Genomic DNA, 17,769 nt, shown 5'->3' on the forward strand with positions numbered 1-17,769 from the left:
CAAAATTTTTACCCCACACCCCAAAATTTCCACCCCACACCCCAAAATCTTCACCCCACAGCCCAAAATTTTTACCCCACCCCCCAAATTCTTACCCCACCCCTCAAATTTCCACCCCTATACCCCAAATTTCCACCCTTGTATCTCAAGTTTCCACCCCAATACCCCAAACTTTTTACCCCACACCCCCAAATTTCCACCCCACACCCCAAAATCTTTACCCCACACCCCAAAATTTCCACCCCACACCCCAAAATCTTCACCCCACACCCCAAAATTTTTGCCCCACCCCTCAAATTTCCATCCCTATACCCCAAATTTCCACCCTTGTGTCTCAATTTTCCACCCCAATATCCCAAAATCTTCACCCCACACCCCAAAATTTTTGCCCCACACCTCAAATTTCCACCCCTATACCCCAAATTTCCACCCTTGTATCTCAAGTTTCCACCCCAATATCCCAAAATTTTTACCCCACCCCAAATTTCCACCCCACACCCCAAATTTTCATCCCTATACCATAAATTTCCACACTTATACCCCAAATTTCTACCCTTATACCCCAAATTTCCACCCTTATACCCCAAATTTCTACCCTTATACCCCAAGTTTCCACCCCCATATCCCAAAATTTTCACCCCACCCACCAAAACTTTTGCCCCACACCCCAAAATCTTTACCCCACCCCGCAAAATTTCCACCCCACACCCCAAAATCTTCACCCCATATCCCAAAATTTTTACCCCACACCCCAAAATTTTTACCCCACCCCAAACTTCCACCTCACACCCCAAATTTTCATCCCTATACCCCAAATTTCCACCCTTATACCCCAAGTTTCCACCCTCATATCCCAAAATTTTTACCCCACCCCAAATTTCCACCCCACACCCCAAATTTTCATCCCTATACCCCAAATTTCCACCCTTATACCCCAAGTTTCCACCCTCATTTTTACCCCACACCCCCAAATTTCCACCCCACACCCCAAAATCTTCACCCCACCCCCCAAAATTCCTGCCCCAGCCCCACCCCCCTCACTGGATGCTGTCCAGCCAGGTGAGGAACTCGTAGGCGCTGCTGGTGGGGGCGTGGCACTGCACGTACGACTCGGGGGCACAATCCACCGTGTTGAACACCACCAGGCTGTACTGGGTACCCCCAAACTGCACCAGGAACACCCCAAAAAAACCCCAAAATCCCTGTTAGACACCACCAGGCTGTGTGTGAAACACCACCAGGCTGTACTGGGTACCCCCAAACTGGGAACACCCCAAAAAATCCCCAAAATCCCTGTTAAACACCACCAGGCTTTAATGGGTACCCCCAAACTGGGAACACCCTAAAAAACACCAGGCTGTACTGGGTATCCCCCAAACTGCACCAGGAACACCCCAAAAACCCCAAAAATCCCTGTTGAACACCACCAGGCTGTACTGGGTACCCCCAAATTGGGCAGGAGGGGTCAGGGTCACCCCAAACCCCCTAAGTTCACCCCAAAAATCCCAAATTTACACACTGGGACCCCAAATTCATCCCTGGGACCCAAAATTCATCCTTGGGACCCCAAAAATCGCCCCCAGGGACCCCAAAAATCCCAAATTCATCCCTAGGACCTCAAATCCACCTTTGGGACCCCCAAAAATCCCCCTCAGGGACCCCAAATCCACCCCTGAGACCCCCCAAAACCTCCCAAACTGCACCAAGGAAGGGGAGGGGGGGTCGGGGTCACCCCAAAACCCTCCAGCAAACGGGGAGACCCCCAGCAGTCCATCCCAGTCCATCCCAGTTCATCCCAGTCCCTCCCAGTGCCCCCCAGTCCCCACTCACGTCACCCCCGAAGTCGGTCTCGGCCGGGGGGCCCCCGTTGAAGTACCTGGAGGGGAGGGGGGAGGGTTTGGGGGGGTTCCTGAGGGGTTTGGGGGGGTCCCAGAGGGGTTTGGGGGGGCCCTGAAAGACTTTTGGGGGATCTTGAGTGATTTTGGGGGGATCTTGAGGGGTTTGGGAAGTTCTGGGGGGGGTCCCAAAAGGGGTTTGGGGGGTCCCAGAGAGGTTTGGGGGGGCTTTGGGGAGTCTTGGGGGGGTTCTTGAGGGGTTTTGGGGAGGGTCCTAAAAAGGTTTGAGGGGGTTCTGAAAAGTTCTGGGGGAGTTTTTTGGGGGCATTGAGGGGTTTGGGGGTCCCAGAGAGGTTTTGAGAGGTTTTAGGGGGGTCTTGAGCGGTTTGGGGGGGTCTTGAGGGGTTTGGGGGTGTCTTAAAGTGTTCTTGGGGGGGTTCAGAAAAGTTTGGGGGGGGGTCTTGAGGGATTTGGGGGATCCCGAAAGGTTTTTTGAGGGGTCCTGAATGGCTTGGGGGAGGATCCCGAAGGGTGGGGGTCTCGGAAGGTTTTTGGGGGGCTCTGAGGATTGTCAGGAGGGATTTTTGGGGCTCCCTGTGTGGGATATTTCGGGGAGGGGGCGCGGGGGTCTCACTCGATGGCGGGCAGCAGGTAGTGCTTGCGCAGGGACTCGAAGTACGGCCCCAGGTTGGCGGTGCCCTCGATGACGAACACGACATCGGCCACCATGGCGGGGGGCGCGGGGGGGTCCAGCGCCGACACCACCATGGCCCCGGGGGGCTGCGGGGGGACACGGGTCACCCCCAGACCCAATTCCCCCTCCGAGCCCCGAAACCCCAGAAATCCCCTCAGAAAAGGCGCGATTCCCCTCAGAAACTCCCCGATTCCCTCAGAAAAGGCGCCGATCCCCTCAGAAATTCCCCGATTCCCTCAGAAAACGCGCGATTCCCCTCAGAAATTCCCCGATTCCCTCAGAAAAGGCGCCGATCCCCTCAGAAATTCCCCGATTCCCTCAGAAAAGGCGCGATTCCCCTCAGAAATTCCACGATTCCCTCAGAAAAGGCGCGATTCCCCTCAGAAATTCCACGATTCCCTCAGAAAAGGCGCGATTCCCCTCAGAAATTCCCCGATTCCCCTCATGAAAGGCCCTGATTCCCCTCAGAAATTCGCTGATTCCCTCAGAAATTCGCTGATTCCCCTCAGAAAAGGCACCGATCCCCTCAGAAATTCGATGATTCCCTCAGAAATTCTCCGATTCCCTCAGAAAAGGCGCCAATTCCCTCAGAAATTCGCTGATTCCCTCAGAAGTTCTCCGATTCCCCATAGAAATTCCCCGATTCCCTCAGAAATTCTCCGATTCCCTCAGAAATTCTCCGATTCCCCTCAGGAACGGCGCGATTCCCTCAGAAAAGGCGCTGATTCCCTCAGAAATTCCTCGATTCCCCTCATAAATTCGCAGATTCCCCTCACGAAAGGCGCTGGTTCCCCTCAGAAATTGAAAGATTCCCTCAGAAATTCTCCGATTCCCTCAGAAATTCGCTGATTCCCTCAGAAATTGAAAGATTCCCTCAGAAATTCGCTGATTCCCTCAGAAATTCTCCGATTCCCTCAGAAATTCTCTGATCCCCTCAGAAATTGGCTGATTCCCCTCAGAAAAGGCACCGATCCCCTCAGAAATTCGCTGATTCCCCTCAGAAATTCTCCGATTCCCTCAGAAATTCTCCGATCCCCTCAGAAATTCGCTGATTCCCTCAGAAATTCTCCGATTCCCCTCAGAAATTCCCCGATTCCCTCAGAAATTCTCCGATTCCCTCAGAAATTCTCTGATTCCCCTCAGGAACGGCGCCTATTCCCTCAGAAATTCTCCGATCCCCTCAGAAATTCTCCGATCCCCTCAGAAAATGGCTGATTCCCCTCAGAAAAGGCGCGATTCCCCTCAGAAATTCCACGATTCCCTCAGAAATTCTCTGATTCCCTCAGAAATTCTCCGATTCCCTCAGAAATTCCCCGAATCCCTCTGAAATTCCCCGATTCCTCTCAGAAATTCCCCGATTCCCCTCAGAAATTCTCTGATTCCCTCAGAAATTCTGCGATTCCCCTCAGGAACGGCACCGATCCCCTCAGAAATTGGCTGATTCCCCTCAGAAAAGGCACCGATTACCTCAGAAATTCTCCGATTCCCTCAGAAATTCGCTGATTCCCTCAGAAATTCTCCGGTTCCCTCAGAAATTCCCCAATTCCCTCAGAAATTCCCCGATTCCTCTCAGAAATTCCCCGATTCCCCTCAGAAATTCTCTGATTCCCTCAGAAATTCTGCGATTCCCCTCAGGAACGGCACCTATTCCCTCAGAAATTCGCTGATTCCCTCAGAAATTCTATGATTCCCCTCAGAAATTCTCCAATTCCCTCAGAAATTCCCCGATTCCCCTCAGAAATTCCCCGAATCCCTCTGAAATTCCCCGATTCCTCTCAGAAATTCGCCGATTCCTCTCAGAAATTCTCCGATTCCCTCAGAAATTGGCTGATTCCCCTCAGAAAAGGCACCGATTCCCTCAGAAATTCTCCGGTTCCCTCAGAAATTCGCCGATCCCCTCAGAAATTCCTCTATTCCCTCAGAAATCCCCCGATCCTCTCAGAAATTCCCCGATTCCCTCAGAAATTCTCCGATTCCTCTCAGAAATTCTCCGATTCCCTCAGAAAAGGCGCCGATTTCTCTCAGAAATTCGCCGATTCCCTCAGAAAGGCGCAGATCCCCTCACGAAATTGGCCGATTCCCTCACGGAAGGAGCTGATGTCCCCATCAGCCGCCCCAAACCTCCCCTCAGCCGCCCCTCAACCCCTCAATTTCCCCCTAGTTCCTCCCTTAATCCCCTGATTCCCCCCAAACCGCAAATTCCCCCCTCATTTCCCCTCAGACCCCCCAAGTTTTACCCCCAAAGTGACCCCGGGACCCCCAAAACCCACCCGAGACCCCCCCCAGCCGCTACCGGCAGCAGATCCCGCCGGACCGGAAGTGGCCGCGCCGGAAGTGCTTTCCTTCGCGTCCGCAACGTCACGTGACCGCCCCGGCCTGTGCGTGCAAGGGCGGGACACACCCGTTGCCGTGGCAACGGGGGAAAGGAGCCAATCAGCAGCCAGCGCTTATGCCACGCCCCCTTCATTACCGCCATTGCCATGGCAACCGCACCTCCACCAATCCCCTTCCCGCCGTTACCGGGGCAACCGCGCCTCAACCAATCGAGTTGCAGAGAAAGCCCCGCCCTTTCCTGCCGTTACCGTGGCAACCGCGGCACTCCCGGCGCGCCCCGCGCGCGAAACATGGCGGCGAACGGCGGGAACGGAGCGGAGCGAGCGCGGCGGGCGGGGAGGGGTTAAAAGGGGCGGGGTTAAGGAGGGTGTGGCGCTGGGCGTGGCTCTGGGCGTGGCCATGGCGGAAGCGGAGAGCGCCCCCTGCCTGCTGGGCCTGGCCACCGCCAGCGGCCTCCCGCTGTTCTGCCGCCCGCCCCGCCCCCAGGTGAGACCACGCCCCCTTTAGCCACACCCGCTCAGACCCCGCCCCCTGACCTTTGGATGACCCCGGGTTTTTTGGGGACCCCCCCCCCCAGGTGCCGTTCTCGTTGGTGGGGGCGCTGCACGGGGTTCACCTGTTCGGGGCGGCGGCGGGGGCGGAGCTTCGGGAGGCGGCCACGCCCACCGCGCACCTGGCCTGGGCCGGCTACGGCAACAGGTGACGTCATCGGGGTCATGGGCGGGTCACGGGGTCATTTGGGGGTCACTGATTTTGGGGGGTCACTTTGGGGTCACAGGTTTTGGGGGGGGTCAATGAGATTTTGGAGGGGTCATTTTGGGGTCACAGAGATTTTGGGGGGGTCATTTTGGGTCACGGGGTCATTTTGGGGTCGCTGATATTTTGGGGGTCCTGACCCCCCTTCTTTTGCCCCTCCCCCCCCAGCATCACCCTGATCCTGCTCAGCCCCTCCCCCACCCCCAGCCCCGCCCGAATCCTGGACTCCGCCTTCGGCGCCATGGTGAGAGCACAGACCAGTATAAACCAGTATGGACCAGTACAGACCAGTATGGACCGGTACAGACCAGTACGGACCAGTATAAATGAGTACGGACCAGTACGGACCAGCACAGACCAGTATAAACCAGTACAGACCAGTACAAACCAGTATGGACCAGTACGGACCAGTATAAATGAGTACGGACCAGCACAGACCAGTACAGACCAGTATAAGCCAGTACAGACCAGTACGGACCAGCACAGACCAGTATAAACCAGTACAGACCAGTACAAACCAGTATGGACCAGTACGGACCAGTACAGACCAGTATAAATGAGTACGGACCAGCACAGACCAGTACAGACCAGTAAAGACTGGTACAGACCAGTACAAACCAGTATGGACCAGCACAGACCAGTACAGACCAGTAAAGGCTGATACAGACCAGTACAAACCAGTATGGACCAGTACAGTCAAGTACAAACCAGTACAAACTAGTACGGACCAGTATAAACCCACACAGACCAGTACACACCAGTACAGACCAGTACGGACCAGTCTGGCTCTACTCCCAACCACCCCCCGGGCCATTTGGTCCATCCCAGTCCCTCCCAGTATGGACCAGTTCATCCCAGTTCCATTCCCAGTCCATCCCAGTCCCTCGCAGTGCCCCCCATCCCCTCTCCCAGTGCTCCCAGTCCCTCCCAGTTCCATTCCCAGTGCCCCCCATCCCCTCTCCCAGTGCTCCCAGTCCATCCCAGTCCATCCCAGTCCCTCCCAGTGCCCCCCATCCCCTCTCCCAGTGCTCCCAGTCCATCCCAGTTCCATTCCCAGTCCATCCCAGTCCCTCCCAGTGCCCCCACCCCCTCTCCCAGTGCTCCCAGTCCATCCCAGTCCCGCAGGTGCTGGTGCTGGGACTGGATGAACTGGTGCCCGTCCGCAACGTGGAGAGACTCAAACGGGACCTGAGGGTAACTGGGAGCACTGGGGGATACTGGGAGGGACTGGGAGGGAATTTGGGGGGTGCTGGGGGTAACTGGGAGGGACTGGGGGATACTGGGAATGACTGGGAGGGAATTTGGGGGGTGCTGGGGGTAACAGGGAGGGACTGGGGGATACTGGGAATGACTGGGAGGGAATTTGGGAGGTGCTGGGGGTAACTGGGAGGGACTGGGAGGGAATTTTGGGGGGGTCCTGGGGGGATTTGGGGGGTCGGGGGTGTAACTGGGAGTTACTGGGAGTTACTGGAAAGGGAGTTTCGGGGTCCTGGGGGTAACTGGGAGTTACTGGGAATTACTGGGAGTTAATGGGAGGGAATTTGGGGGGTGCTGGGGGTAACTGGGAGTTACTGGGAATTACTGGGAGTTAATGGGAGGGAATTTTAGGGGGTCCTGGGGGTAACTGGGAGTTACTGGGAGTTACTGGGAGGGAATTTTGGGGGTCCTAGGGGTAACTGGGAGTTACTGGGGGTTACTGGGACGGAATTTTAGGGGGTCCTGGGGGGTGATTGGGGGGTGCTGGGGGTAACTGGGAGTTACTGGGAGTTACTGGGAGTTACTGGGAGGGAATTTTGGGGGGTGCTGGGGGTAACTGGGAGTTACTGGGAGTTACTGGGAGTTTCCTCCCCCAGAGCTGCTTCGGGCTGCTGGACGCCATCCTGAGCCCCGGGGGGGGAGGGGCGCTCGGCCCCCCCCACTGCCCCCTCCCCCCCCCCGGCCCCCGGGAGGCGCTGCAGGTCAGGGACCCCAAAATCCACCCCTGGGACACCAAAAATCCATCCCTGGGACCCCAAAATCCACCCCTGGGATCCCAAAAATCCACCCCTGGGACCCCAAAATCCACCCCTGAGACCCCAAAATCCATCCCTGGGACCCCAAAATCCACCCCTGGGACCCCAAAAACCCCAAAAATCCATCCCTGGGACCCCAAAACCCATCCCTGGGACCCCAAAAATCCATCCCTGGGATCCCAAAATCCACCCCTGGGACCCCAAAATCCACCCCTGGGACCCCAAAAACCCCAAAAATCCATCCCTGGGACCCCAAAACCCATCCCTGGGACCCCAAAAATCCATCCCTGGGATCCCAAAAATCCACCCCTGGGACCCCCAAAAACCCCAAAATCCACCCCAGGGACCCCAAAATCCACCCTGGGACCCCAAAATCCATCCCTGGGACCCCAAAATCCATCCCTGGGACCCCGAAATCCACCCCTGGGACCCCCAAAATCCATCCCTGGGACCCCAAAATCCACCCCTGGGACCCCAAAATCCATCCCTGGGACCCCAAAATCCACCCCTGGGATCCCAAAAATCCATCCCTGGGACCCCGAAATCCACCCCTGGGACCCCCAAAATCCATCCCTGGGACCCCAAAATCCACCCCTGAGACCCCAAAATCCATCCCTGGGACCCCAAAATCCACCCTGGGACCCCAAAATCCATCCTGGGACCCCAAAAACACCCCTGGGACCCCAAAATCCATCCTGGGACCCCAAAATCCACTCCTGGGACCCCAAAAATCCATCCCTGGGACCCCCAAAATCCACCCCTGGGACCCCCAAAATCCATCCTTGGGACCCCAAAAACCCCAAAAATCCATCCTTGAGACAAAAAAAAAACCCCAAAATCCACCTGGGACCCCAAAAACCCCAAATCCACCCCAAAACCCCCAAAATTCATTCCTGGGACCCCAAAAACACCAAAACCCAACCCTGGGACCCGAAAAACCCCAAAAACCATCTTTGGGACCCCAAAATCCATCCCTGGGACCCCAAAAACCCCAAATTCATCTCTGGGACCCCAAATTCATCTCTGGGACCCCCAAAAATCTTCCTCAGGGACCTCAAAAATCCCAAATTTGGCCCTTCCCGGGTTTGTTCCCCATAATTCGGGGAGGGGTCTCAGGGGGTTCTGCAGAATTTTGGGGGGGGGGGGTCCCCAAATTTTGGGAGGTTTTATGGGGGGAGGGGTCGCATTGCTGTCCCCAGATTTTGGCTCCATCCCAAATTTTGCTCCCCAAAATTCCACACCCCCCCCCACCCCCGCCACTCTCATATTTTTTGGGGTGACCCCTCCCCCCAAATTTGTGTTTTCCCGCCATCCAGGAGCGGCTGGAGCGTTTCGCGGGCTCCGCCCAGACGGATTTGGCGGGATTGGTGCTGGGGGGGGGCGGGGCCGTGCTGGGCACCGCCCGCTGGGGGGCGCTGTCGGGCCCGGACTCCGCCCAGCTGCGCGCGCTGCTGCGGCCGCCGCCAGGGGGCGCCCTCGGGCCGGGGGCGCGTGACCTGCCGCTGTTCCTGCCCAATGGGAGCCCGCGGGTGAGGTCACGTGGTGACGCGAAATTAACCCTTCACTGACCAAAAAAATGCCCCAAAAATTCCCCAAAATTACCCCAAAAATTCCCCAAAATTAACCCTTAACTGACCCAAAATTACCCCAGAAACGACCCCAAAATTAACCCTTAACTGACCCAAAATTACCCCAGAAACGACCCCAAAATTAACCCTTAACTGACCCAAAATTACCCCAAAAATTCCCCAAAATTAACCCTTAACTGACCCCAAAATTAACCCTTAACTGACCCCAAAATTAACCCTTAACTGACCAAAAATTGCCCCAAAAATTCCCCAAAATTAACCCTTAACTGACCCAAAATTGCCCCAAAAAAATTCCCCAAAATTAACCCTTAACTGACCCAAAATTACCCCAGAAACGACCCCAAAATTAACCCTTAACGGACCCAAAATTACCCCAAAAATTCCCCAAAATTAACCCTTAACTGACCCAAAATTAACCCTTAACTGACCCAAAATTACCCCAGAAACGACCCCAAAATTAACCCTTAACTGACCCAAAATTGCCCCAAAAAATTCCCCAAAATTGCCCCAAAAATTCCCCAAAATTAACCCTTAACTGACCCAAAATTAACCCTTAACTGACCCCAAAATAAACGCTTAACTGACCCAAAATTGCCCCAAAAATTCCCCAAAATTAACCCTTAACTGACCCAAAATTTACCCAAAAATTCCCCAAAATTATCCCAAAAATTCCCCAAAAATTCCCTAAAATTAATCCTTAACTGACGCGAAATTAACCCTTCACTGACCCCAAATTAACCCTTAACTGACCAAAAAAATTGCCCCAAAAATTCCCCAAAATTAACCCTTAACTGACCCCAAAATTAACCCTTAACTGACCCAGAATTGCCCCAAAAATTCCCCAAAATTACCCCAAAAAGTCCCCAAAATTAACCCTTAACTGACCCCAAATTAACCCTTAACTGACCCCAAAATTAACCCTTAACTGACCCAGAATTGCCCCAAAAAATTCCCCAAAATTGCCCCAAAAATTCCCCAAAATTAACCCTTAACTGACCCCAAATTAACCCTTAACTGACCCCAAAATTAACCCTTAACTGACCCAGAATTGCCCCAAAAATTCCCCAAAATTAACCCTTAACTGACCCCAAAATTAACCCTTAACTGACCCCAAAAAGTTAACCCTAAACTGACCCAAAATTATCCCCAAAATTCACCAAAATTACCCCAAAATTTCCCCAGAATTACCCCAAAATTCCCCAAAATTATCCCAAACAATTCCTCAAAATTACCCCAAAAATTCCCCAAAATTACCAAAAAAATTCCCCAAAATTAACCCTTAACTAACCCAAAATTACCCCAGAAACTACTCCAAAATTGCCCTAAACTGACCCAAAATTACCCAAAAATTACCTAAAATTACCCTAAACTGACCCAAAATTAACCCAAACAATTCCTCAAAATTACCCCAAAAATTCCCCAAAATTACAAAAAAAATTCCCCAAAATTACCAAAAAAATTCCCCAAAATTAACCCTTAACTGACCCAAAATTACCCCAGAAACTACTCCAAAATTGCCCTAAACTGACCCAAAATTAACCCAAAAATTGACCTAAATTTACCCTAAACTGACCCAAAATTAACCCAAAAATTACCCAAAATTACCCAAAAAAATTCCCCAAAACACCCCAAAAATTCCCCAAAATTGACCCTAAACTGACCCAAAATTATCCCCAGAAAATTCCCCAAAATTACCCCAAAAATTCCCCAAAATTAACCCGTAACTGACCCAAAATTACCCCAGAAACTACTCCAAAATTACCCTAAACTGACCCAAAATTAACCCAAAAATTGACCTAAAATTACCGTAAACTGACCCAAAATTAACTCAAAAATTACCCAAAATTACCCAAAAAATTCCCCAAAACACCCCAAAAATTCCCCAAAATTAACCCTAAATTGACCCAAAATTATCCCCAAAATTCACCAAAATTACCCCAAAAATTCCCCAAAATTAACCCTTAACTGACCCAAAATTACCCCAGAAATTACTCCAAAATTGCCCTAAACTGACCCAAAATTAACCCAAAAATTGACCTAAAATTACCCTAACTGACCCAAAATTAACCCAAAAATTACCCAAAATTACCCAAAAAAATTCCCCAAAACACCCCAAAAATTCCCCAAAATTAACCCTAAACTGACCCCAAAAATTATCCCCAAAATTCACCAAAATTACCCCAAAAATTCCCCAAAATTGACCCTTAACTAACCCAAAATTACCCCAGAAACTACTCCAAAATTGCCCTAAACTGACCCAAAATTAACCCAAAAATTGACCTAAAATTACCCTAAACTGACTCAAAATTAACCCAAAAATTACCCAAAATTACCCAAAAAAATTCCCCAAAACACCCCAAAAATTCCCCAAAATTAACCCTAAATTGACCCAAAATTATCCCCAAAATTCACCAAAATTACCCCAAAAATTCCCCAAAATTAACCCTTAACTGACCCAAAATTACCCCAGAAACTACTCCAAAATTACCCTAAACTGACCCAAAATTAACCCTAAACTGACCCTCAACTGACCCAAAATTGCCCTAAAACGACCCAAAATTAGCACAAAATTCCCCAAACTGACCCCAAAATTGCCTCAAAATTATCCAAAACTAACCCCAAAAAACCCCAAAATTGCCCTAAAACGACCCAAAATCCCCCCAAACCTCCCCGAAAATAACTCAGAATTTCTCACAACCACCCCAAAAATTCCCCAAAATTGACCCTAAACTGACCCAAAATTATCCCCAAAATTACCCCAAAAATTCCCCAAAATTAACCCTTAACTGACCCAAAATTACCCCAGAAACTACTCCAAAATTAACCCTTAACTGACCCAAAATTAACCCTAAACTGACTCTCAACTGACCCAAAATTGCCCTAAAACGACCCAAAATTAGCCCAAAATTCCCCAAACTGACCCCAAAATTGCCTCAAAATTATCCAAAACTAACCCCAAAAAACCCCAAAATTGCCCTAAAACGACCCAAAATCCCCCCAAACCTCCCCGAAAATAACTCAGAATTTCTCACAACCACCCCAAAATTTCCAAAATTCCCAAAATCCCCCAAAATCCGCAGGTCCCTCACCGGCTGCTGCTGCTGCCGCTGCTGCCGGGGGTGGGCGTGGCTCTGCTCTGCGGGCCCCGCCCCTCCCTGCAGCACCTGCTGACACAGGTGAGCCAATTTTGGGGTGTCCGGGTGGGGGGTCCCCCCAAAAAATAACCCCCCAAAATTTTAAATAACCCCCCAAAAATTCTCCCCCAGCTCGTGCCTCAATTTTGGGCTCCCGTCCTGGAGCAGCTCCGGGGTCTGGCCCGGCCCCGCCCCCCCCCGCTGCCCCCCGAAGTTTTGGGGTGAGTTTGGGGAACCCCCAAATTTTTTTTGGGGGGGGGATTCTGAATTTTTAGAATTTTGGGAGGAACCCCCAAATTTGGGAAAGGAGGGGTTTGGATTTTTGGCAGGCCCTGAAATTTTTTTTTTTTTTTTTTTTTTTAGGGGGGGTTGAGCTTCTGGGAGGGTTTTTGGGAACCCCCAAATTTGGGGAAGTCTGAACTTTAAAGAGAATTTTGGGAGATCCAGAATATTTTTTTTTTTTTCTGGGTGGGGAGGGTTGAACTCCCAAATTTGGGGGAGTCTGAACATTTAAGAGAATTTTGGGAGACCCAAAATTTTTTTTGTGGGGAGGTTTGAACCCCCAATTTTTTATTTTTTTTCTGAATTTCTGAGAGAATTTTTGGGAACCCCCAAATTTTTTTTGGGGGGGGTCCTGAATTTTTGGGAGGCCCTGAATGTGTTTTTTTTGGGGGGGATTTGAACCCCCAAATTTTTAGGGAGTGTCTGAACTCCTGAGAGATTTTTTGGGCGACCCTAAATTTTTTTTGGGGGGGGGTTGGGGCTGATTGAACCCCCAAATTTTGGGGTGGTGGGTTCTGGTTTTTGGAATTTTTTGGGGGTTCTGAAGGGTTTTTTTTTGGGGGGGTGTTTGGAATGCTTTGGGTGGAGTTTGGGGGGTTTTTGGGGGGTCTGGGGGGGTCCCCAAATTTTTCTTTTCCCCCCCCAGGTATCTCCTGATCCATCAGGGCCAGACCCAGAGCAGGATCCTGAAGGGGGCAGGGCAGGGTAGGACACCCCAAAATCTGACCCCTGACCCCCCCACTGCTCCTCCAGGACCCCCCAAACCCAAAAAAACCCAAATCCCCCAATTTCACCCCAAAATCCTCCTCAAACCTCTGGGATTTGGTCCTCAGGATCCCCCAAAACCCAAAAAAAACCCCAAAACCCTCCCTAAAAAAAACCCAAATCACCCTTAAAAAATTTAATTCTTCTCTTTAAAAAACCCAAATCCCCCAATTTCACCCCAAAATCCTCCTCAAACCCTTGGGATTTGCTCCTGAGGATCCCCCAAAAATTAAAAAAAAAACCAAAATTCCCCTGAAAAAACTTAATTTTCCTCCTAAAAAACCCAAATCCCCCAATTTCACCCCAAAATCCTCCTCAAACCTCTTGGATTTAGTCCTCAGGATGCCCCAAAACCCAAAAAAAAAACAAAATCCCCCTAAAAAACCCCAAATCTCCCTGAAAAAACTTAATTTTCCTCCTAAAAAACCCCAAATCCCCCAATTTCACCCCAAAAAACTCCTCAAAACCCTGAGATTTGCTCCTGAGGATCCCCCAAAATCCAAAAAAACCCCAAAATTCCCCTGAAAAAACTTAATTTTCCTCCTAAAAAACCCCAAATCCCCCAATTTCACCCCAAAATCCTCCTCAAATCTCTGGGATTTGGTCCTCAGGATGCCCCAAAACCCAAAAAAAAAACCAAAATCCCCCTAAAAAAACCCAAATCTCCCTGAAAAAACTTAATTTTCCTCCTAAAAAACCCCAAATCTCCCAATTTCACCCCAAAAATCTCCTCAAACCCCTGGGATTTGCTCCTGAGGATCCCCCAAACAAAAAAAAAACAAACCCCAAACCTCCCTAAAAAAACCCCAAATCCCCCAGTTTCACCCCAAAATCCTCCTCAAATCTCTGGGATTTGGTGCTCAGGATCCCCCCAAACCCTAAAAAAAACCCCAAATCACCCTTAAAAAACTTAATTATTCTCCTAAAAAAAACCCAAATCCCCCAATTTCACCCCAAAATCTTCTTCAAACCCCTTGAATTTCCTCCTGAGGATCCCCCAAAACCCAAAAAAAACCAAAATCCCCCTAAAAAAAACCCCAAATCCCCCTTAAAAAACTTAATTTCCACCCTAAAAAACCCCAAATCTCCCAATTTCACCCCAAAATCCTCCTCAAACCTTTTGGATTTGCTCCTCAAACCCCCCCAGACCCCCCAAGTGACCCCAAATCTCCCTCCAGGACCCCCAAATTTCCTCCCTTTGCACCCCCAAACCCCCAAATTTCCCCCCCAGAATCCCCCCAGACCCTTCTGACCCCCCCAAATTTCCCCCCAAAATCCCCCAGACCCTTCTGACCCCCCCAAATTTCGCCCCCAAGCCCTTCTGACCCCCCAAATTTCCTCCCCAAATCCCCCCTTCTGACCCCCCAAATTTCCCCCCCAAACCCTTCTGACCCCCCAAATTTCCCCCCCAGCTGCAGCTGATGCCCTCAGGCACCTCTACACCCTCCTGGCCCCCCAATATTGCCCCGATTTGGGGGGCAGGGGTGAGTGGGGGGGGTGGAAAAGGGGGGGCTAGGGCACCCCAAATCTCCTCTGGGGTCTCTTTGGGGGGGGCTGAGGGATTTTTGGGGGGACTGGGAAGTGGCCAAGGGGGGAAATTTGGGGGTTCAGAGGGTTTTGGGGGGTTGGAATGATTTTGGGGGGCCCCCCATGACCCCACCCCAACACTAGGGTGACACTTCTGGGGTCACTTTTGGGTTTGGGGGGGTCAGTTTGGGGTCAGGAGGGTCAGTTTTGGGGTCAGGGGCTCAGTTTGGGTTTGGGGGGTCAGTTTGGGGTTTGGGGGGGTCAGTTTGGGATGGGGGGGTCAGTTTGGGGTCAGGGGGTCAGTTTAGGGTCTGGGGGGCGGTTTGGGGTTTGAGGGGTCAGTTTGGGGTTCAGGGGGGGTCAGTTTGGGATGGGGGGGTCAGTTTGCGGTTTGGGGTCATTTTGGGGTCAGGGGGTCAGTTTGGGGTTTGGGGGGGTCAGTTTGGGTTCAGGGGGAGCCAGTTTGGGGTTTGGGGGGGTCAGTTTAGGGTCTGGGGGGTCAGTTTGGGGTCAGGGGGTCAGTTTGGGGTTTGGGGGGGTCAGTTTGGGGTCGGGGGGTCAGTTTGGGATCCGGTGGGCTGCAGTGATTTTTGGGGTGCCCCCCAGGGATCTGGAGGGTTCAGTCTGGGATCCGGGGGGCTGCAGTGATTTTGGGGTGCCCCCCAGGGGTTCAGTGTGGGATCCGGGGGGCTGCAGTGATTTTGGGGTGCCCCCCAGGGGTCAGTGTGGGATCCGGGGGGCTGCAGTGATTTTGGGGTGCCCCCAGGCCCCCCCCGAGGCGCCAGGCTGTGTTACCTGGCGCTGCCGTCGCTCACGGGCTGCTGCCTGCTCCGGCCCGAGCTGCTGCTGCTGCTGCTGCTGCCCCCCGGGACCCCCCGACAGCCCCTGCAGGCCACGGCCCGGAGCGCCCTCAGCGCCCTGGGACAGCTCTGACACCCCAAAATAAAATCTGAAACACTCCTGGGACGGCCCTGACACCCCAAAAATAAAATCTGAAACACTTCTGAGCACCCTGAGCCAGCCCTGACACCCCAAAAATAAAATCTCAAACACTCCTGAGTGCTCTGGGACAGCTCTGACACCCCAAAATAAAATCTGAAACACTTCTGAGCACCCTGAGCCAGCCCTGACACCCCAAAATAAAATCTGAAACACTCCTGGGACGGCCCTGACACCCCAAAAATAAAATCTGAAACACTTCTGAGCACCCTGAGCCAGCCCTGACACCCCAAAAATAAAACCTCAAACACCCCTCAGTGCTCTGGGACAGCTCTTACACCCCAAAAATAAAATCTGAAACACTCCTGGGACGGCCCTGACACCCCAAAAATAAAATCTGAAACACTTCTGAGCACCCTGAGCCATCCCTGACACCCCAAAAATAAAATCTGAAACACTTCTGAGCACCCTGAGCCAGCCCTGACACCCCACAATAAAATCTGAAACACTCCTGGGACGGCCCTGACACCCCTAAAATCTGAAACACTTCTGAGCACCCTGAGCCAGCCCTGACACCCCAAAAATAAAATCTCAAACACTCCTGGGACGGCCCTGACACCCCAAAATAAAATCTGAAACACTTCTGAGCACCCTGAGCCAGCCCTGACACCCCAAAAATGAAATCTCAAACACTCCTGAGTGCTCTGGGACAGCTCTGACACCCCAAAATAAAATCTGAAACACTCCTGGGACGGCCCTGACACCCCAAAAATAAAATCTGAAACACTTCTGAGCACCCTGAGCCAGCCCTGACACCCCAAAAATAAAATCTCAAGCCCCCCTGAGTGCTCTGGGACGGCTCTGACACCCCAAAAATGGAACCTCAAACACCCCTCACTGCTCTGGGACACCTCTGAGACCCCAAAATAAAATCTGAAACACTTCTGAGCGCCCTGAGCCAGCCCTGACACCCCAAAACTAAAATCCCAAACCCCCCTGAGTGCTCTGGGATGGCCCTGAGACCCCCAAAAACCCCCCTGGGATGGCCCTGAGACCCCAAAATGAAATCCCAAACACCCCTGAGTGCCCTGGGACAGCCTTCAGATCCCCCAAAAATAAAATCTCAAACACTCCTGAGTGCCTTGAGTCATGGCTGAGACCCCCCCAAAAATAAAATCTCAAACCCCCCCTGGGCCAGGCCTGAGACCCCAAAAATGAAATCCCAAACACTCCTGAGCACCCTGGGACGGCCCTAAGACCCCCAAAATAAAATCTCAAACCCCCCTGGGCCAGGCCTGAGAGCCCCCAAAAATCACCTCCCAAAACTCCCCTGAGACTCCCCAAAAATCCCCCAGAGCCAGGGCTGAGACGCCCCAAAAATAAAATCTCAAACATTCCTGAGTGCCTTGAGCCAGGGCTGAGACCCCCACAAAAGCCCCCCTGGGCCAGGCCCGAGACCCCCCAAAAATCACCTCCCAAAATTCCCTGAGAGGCCTTACCTGGAGAATAAATAAATGAGTTGGATCTTTGAGGCTCGTTGTGGGGTGAGGTTGGGAAACGTGAGGGGAAAATGGCAGGAAAATTAGGGGAAAAGGGAGAGGAAACGTGAGGGGAGAAAAGGGCGGGAAACGTGAGGGGAGAAAAGGGCGGGAAACGTGAGGGGGAAAAAAGGGCGGGAAACATGAGGGGAAAAAAGGGCGGGAAACGTGAGGGGAGAAAAGGGTGGGAAACGTGAGGGGAAAAAAGGGCGGGAAACGTGAGGGGAAAAATGGGAGGGAAATGTGAGGGGAGAAAATCGGAGGGAAAAGTTATCTACCAGAACCAGTTTAATTGGTTTAACTGGTTAAATCCTCCAGTGTAACTGCTGTAACTGGTTTTTTTCTCTACCAGAACCAGTTTAAC

At 51.9% G+C, this 17,769-nt stretch overlaps 2 protein-coding genes across 4 annotated transcripts; one reads left to right on the top strand and one right to left on the bottom strand.

Moving 5' to 3' along the window:
• Positions 1-1,026: 1,026 nt before the first annotated feature.
• On the bottom strand, positions 1,027-4,858 carry MED25 (mediator complex subunit 25). 2 transcript variants are annotated; one of them, XM_056510408.1, is made up of 4 exons: positions 4,823-4,858; positions 2,470-2,615; positions 1,831-1,876; positions 1,027-1,166 (listed from the first exon to the last, which is right to left on the bottom strand). In XM_056510408.1, the coding sequence occupies exons 2-4, from the start codon at positions 2,601-2,603 to the stop codon at positions 1,038-1,040; spliced, it is 309 nt and encodes a 102-aa protein (XP_056366383.1). In that variant the 5' UTR covers positions 2,604-2,615; positions 4,823-4,858; the 3' UTR covers positions 1,027-1,037. The 2 variants fall into 2 exon arrangements, with proteins under 2 accessions (XP_056366383.1, XP_056366384.1); XM_056510409.1 differs by having other exon boundaries at positions 4,800-4,847.
• A 280-nt stretch (positions 4,859-5,138) lies between these two features.
• Positions 5,139-15,937, top strand: FUZ (fuzzy planar cell polarity protein). 2 transcript variants are annotated; one of them, XM_056510250.1, is made up of 11 exons: positions 5,139-5,349; positions 5,441-5,562; positions 5,788-5,863; positions 6,745-6,813; positions 7,473-7,577; positions 8,948-9,160; positions 12,301-12,396; positions 12,487-12,575; positions 13,283-13,341; positions 14,814-14,885; positions 15,695-15,937. In XM_056510250.1, the coding sequence occupies exons 1-11, from the start codon at positions 5,263-5,265 to the stop codon at positions 15,859-15,861; spliced, it is 1,155 nt and encodes a 384-aa protein (XP_056366225.1). In that variant the 5' UTR covers positions 5,139-5,262; the 3' UTR covers positions 15,862-15,937. The 2 variants fall into 2 exon arrangements, with proteins under 2 accessions (XP_056366225.1, XP_056366226.1); XM_056510251.1 differs by lacking the exon at positions 7,473-7,577.
• Positions 15,938-17,769: the final 1,832 nt, after the last annotated feature.

This window comes from Oenanthe melanoleuca, chromosome 25, assembly GCF_029582105.1.
Source record: "Oenanthe melanoleuca isolate GR-GAL-2019-014 chromosome 25, OMel1.0, whole genome shotgun sequence".
In the NCBI taxonomy this organism is placed as follows: Eukaryota; Metazoa; Chordata; class Aves; order Passeriformes; family Muscicapidae; genus Oenanthe; species Oenanthe melanoleuca.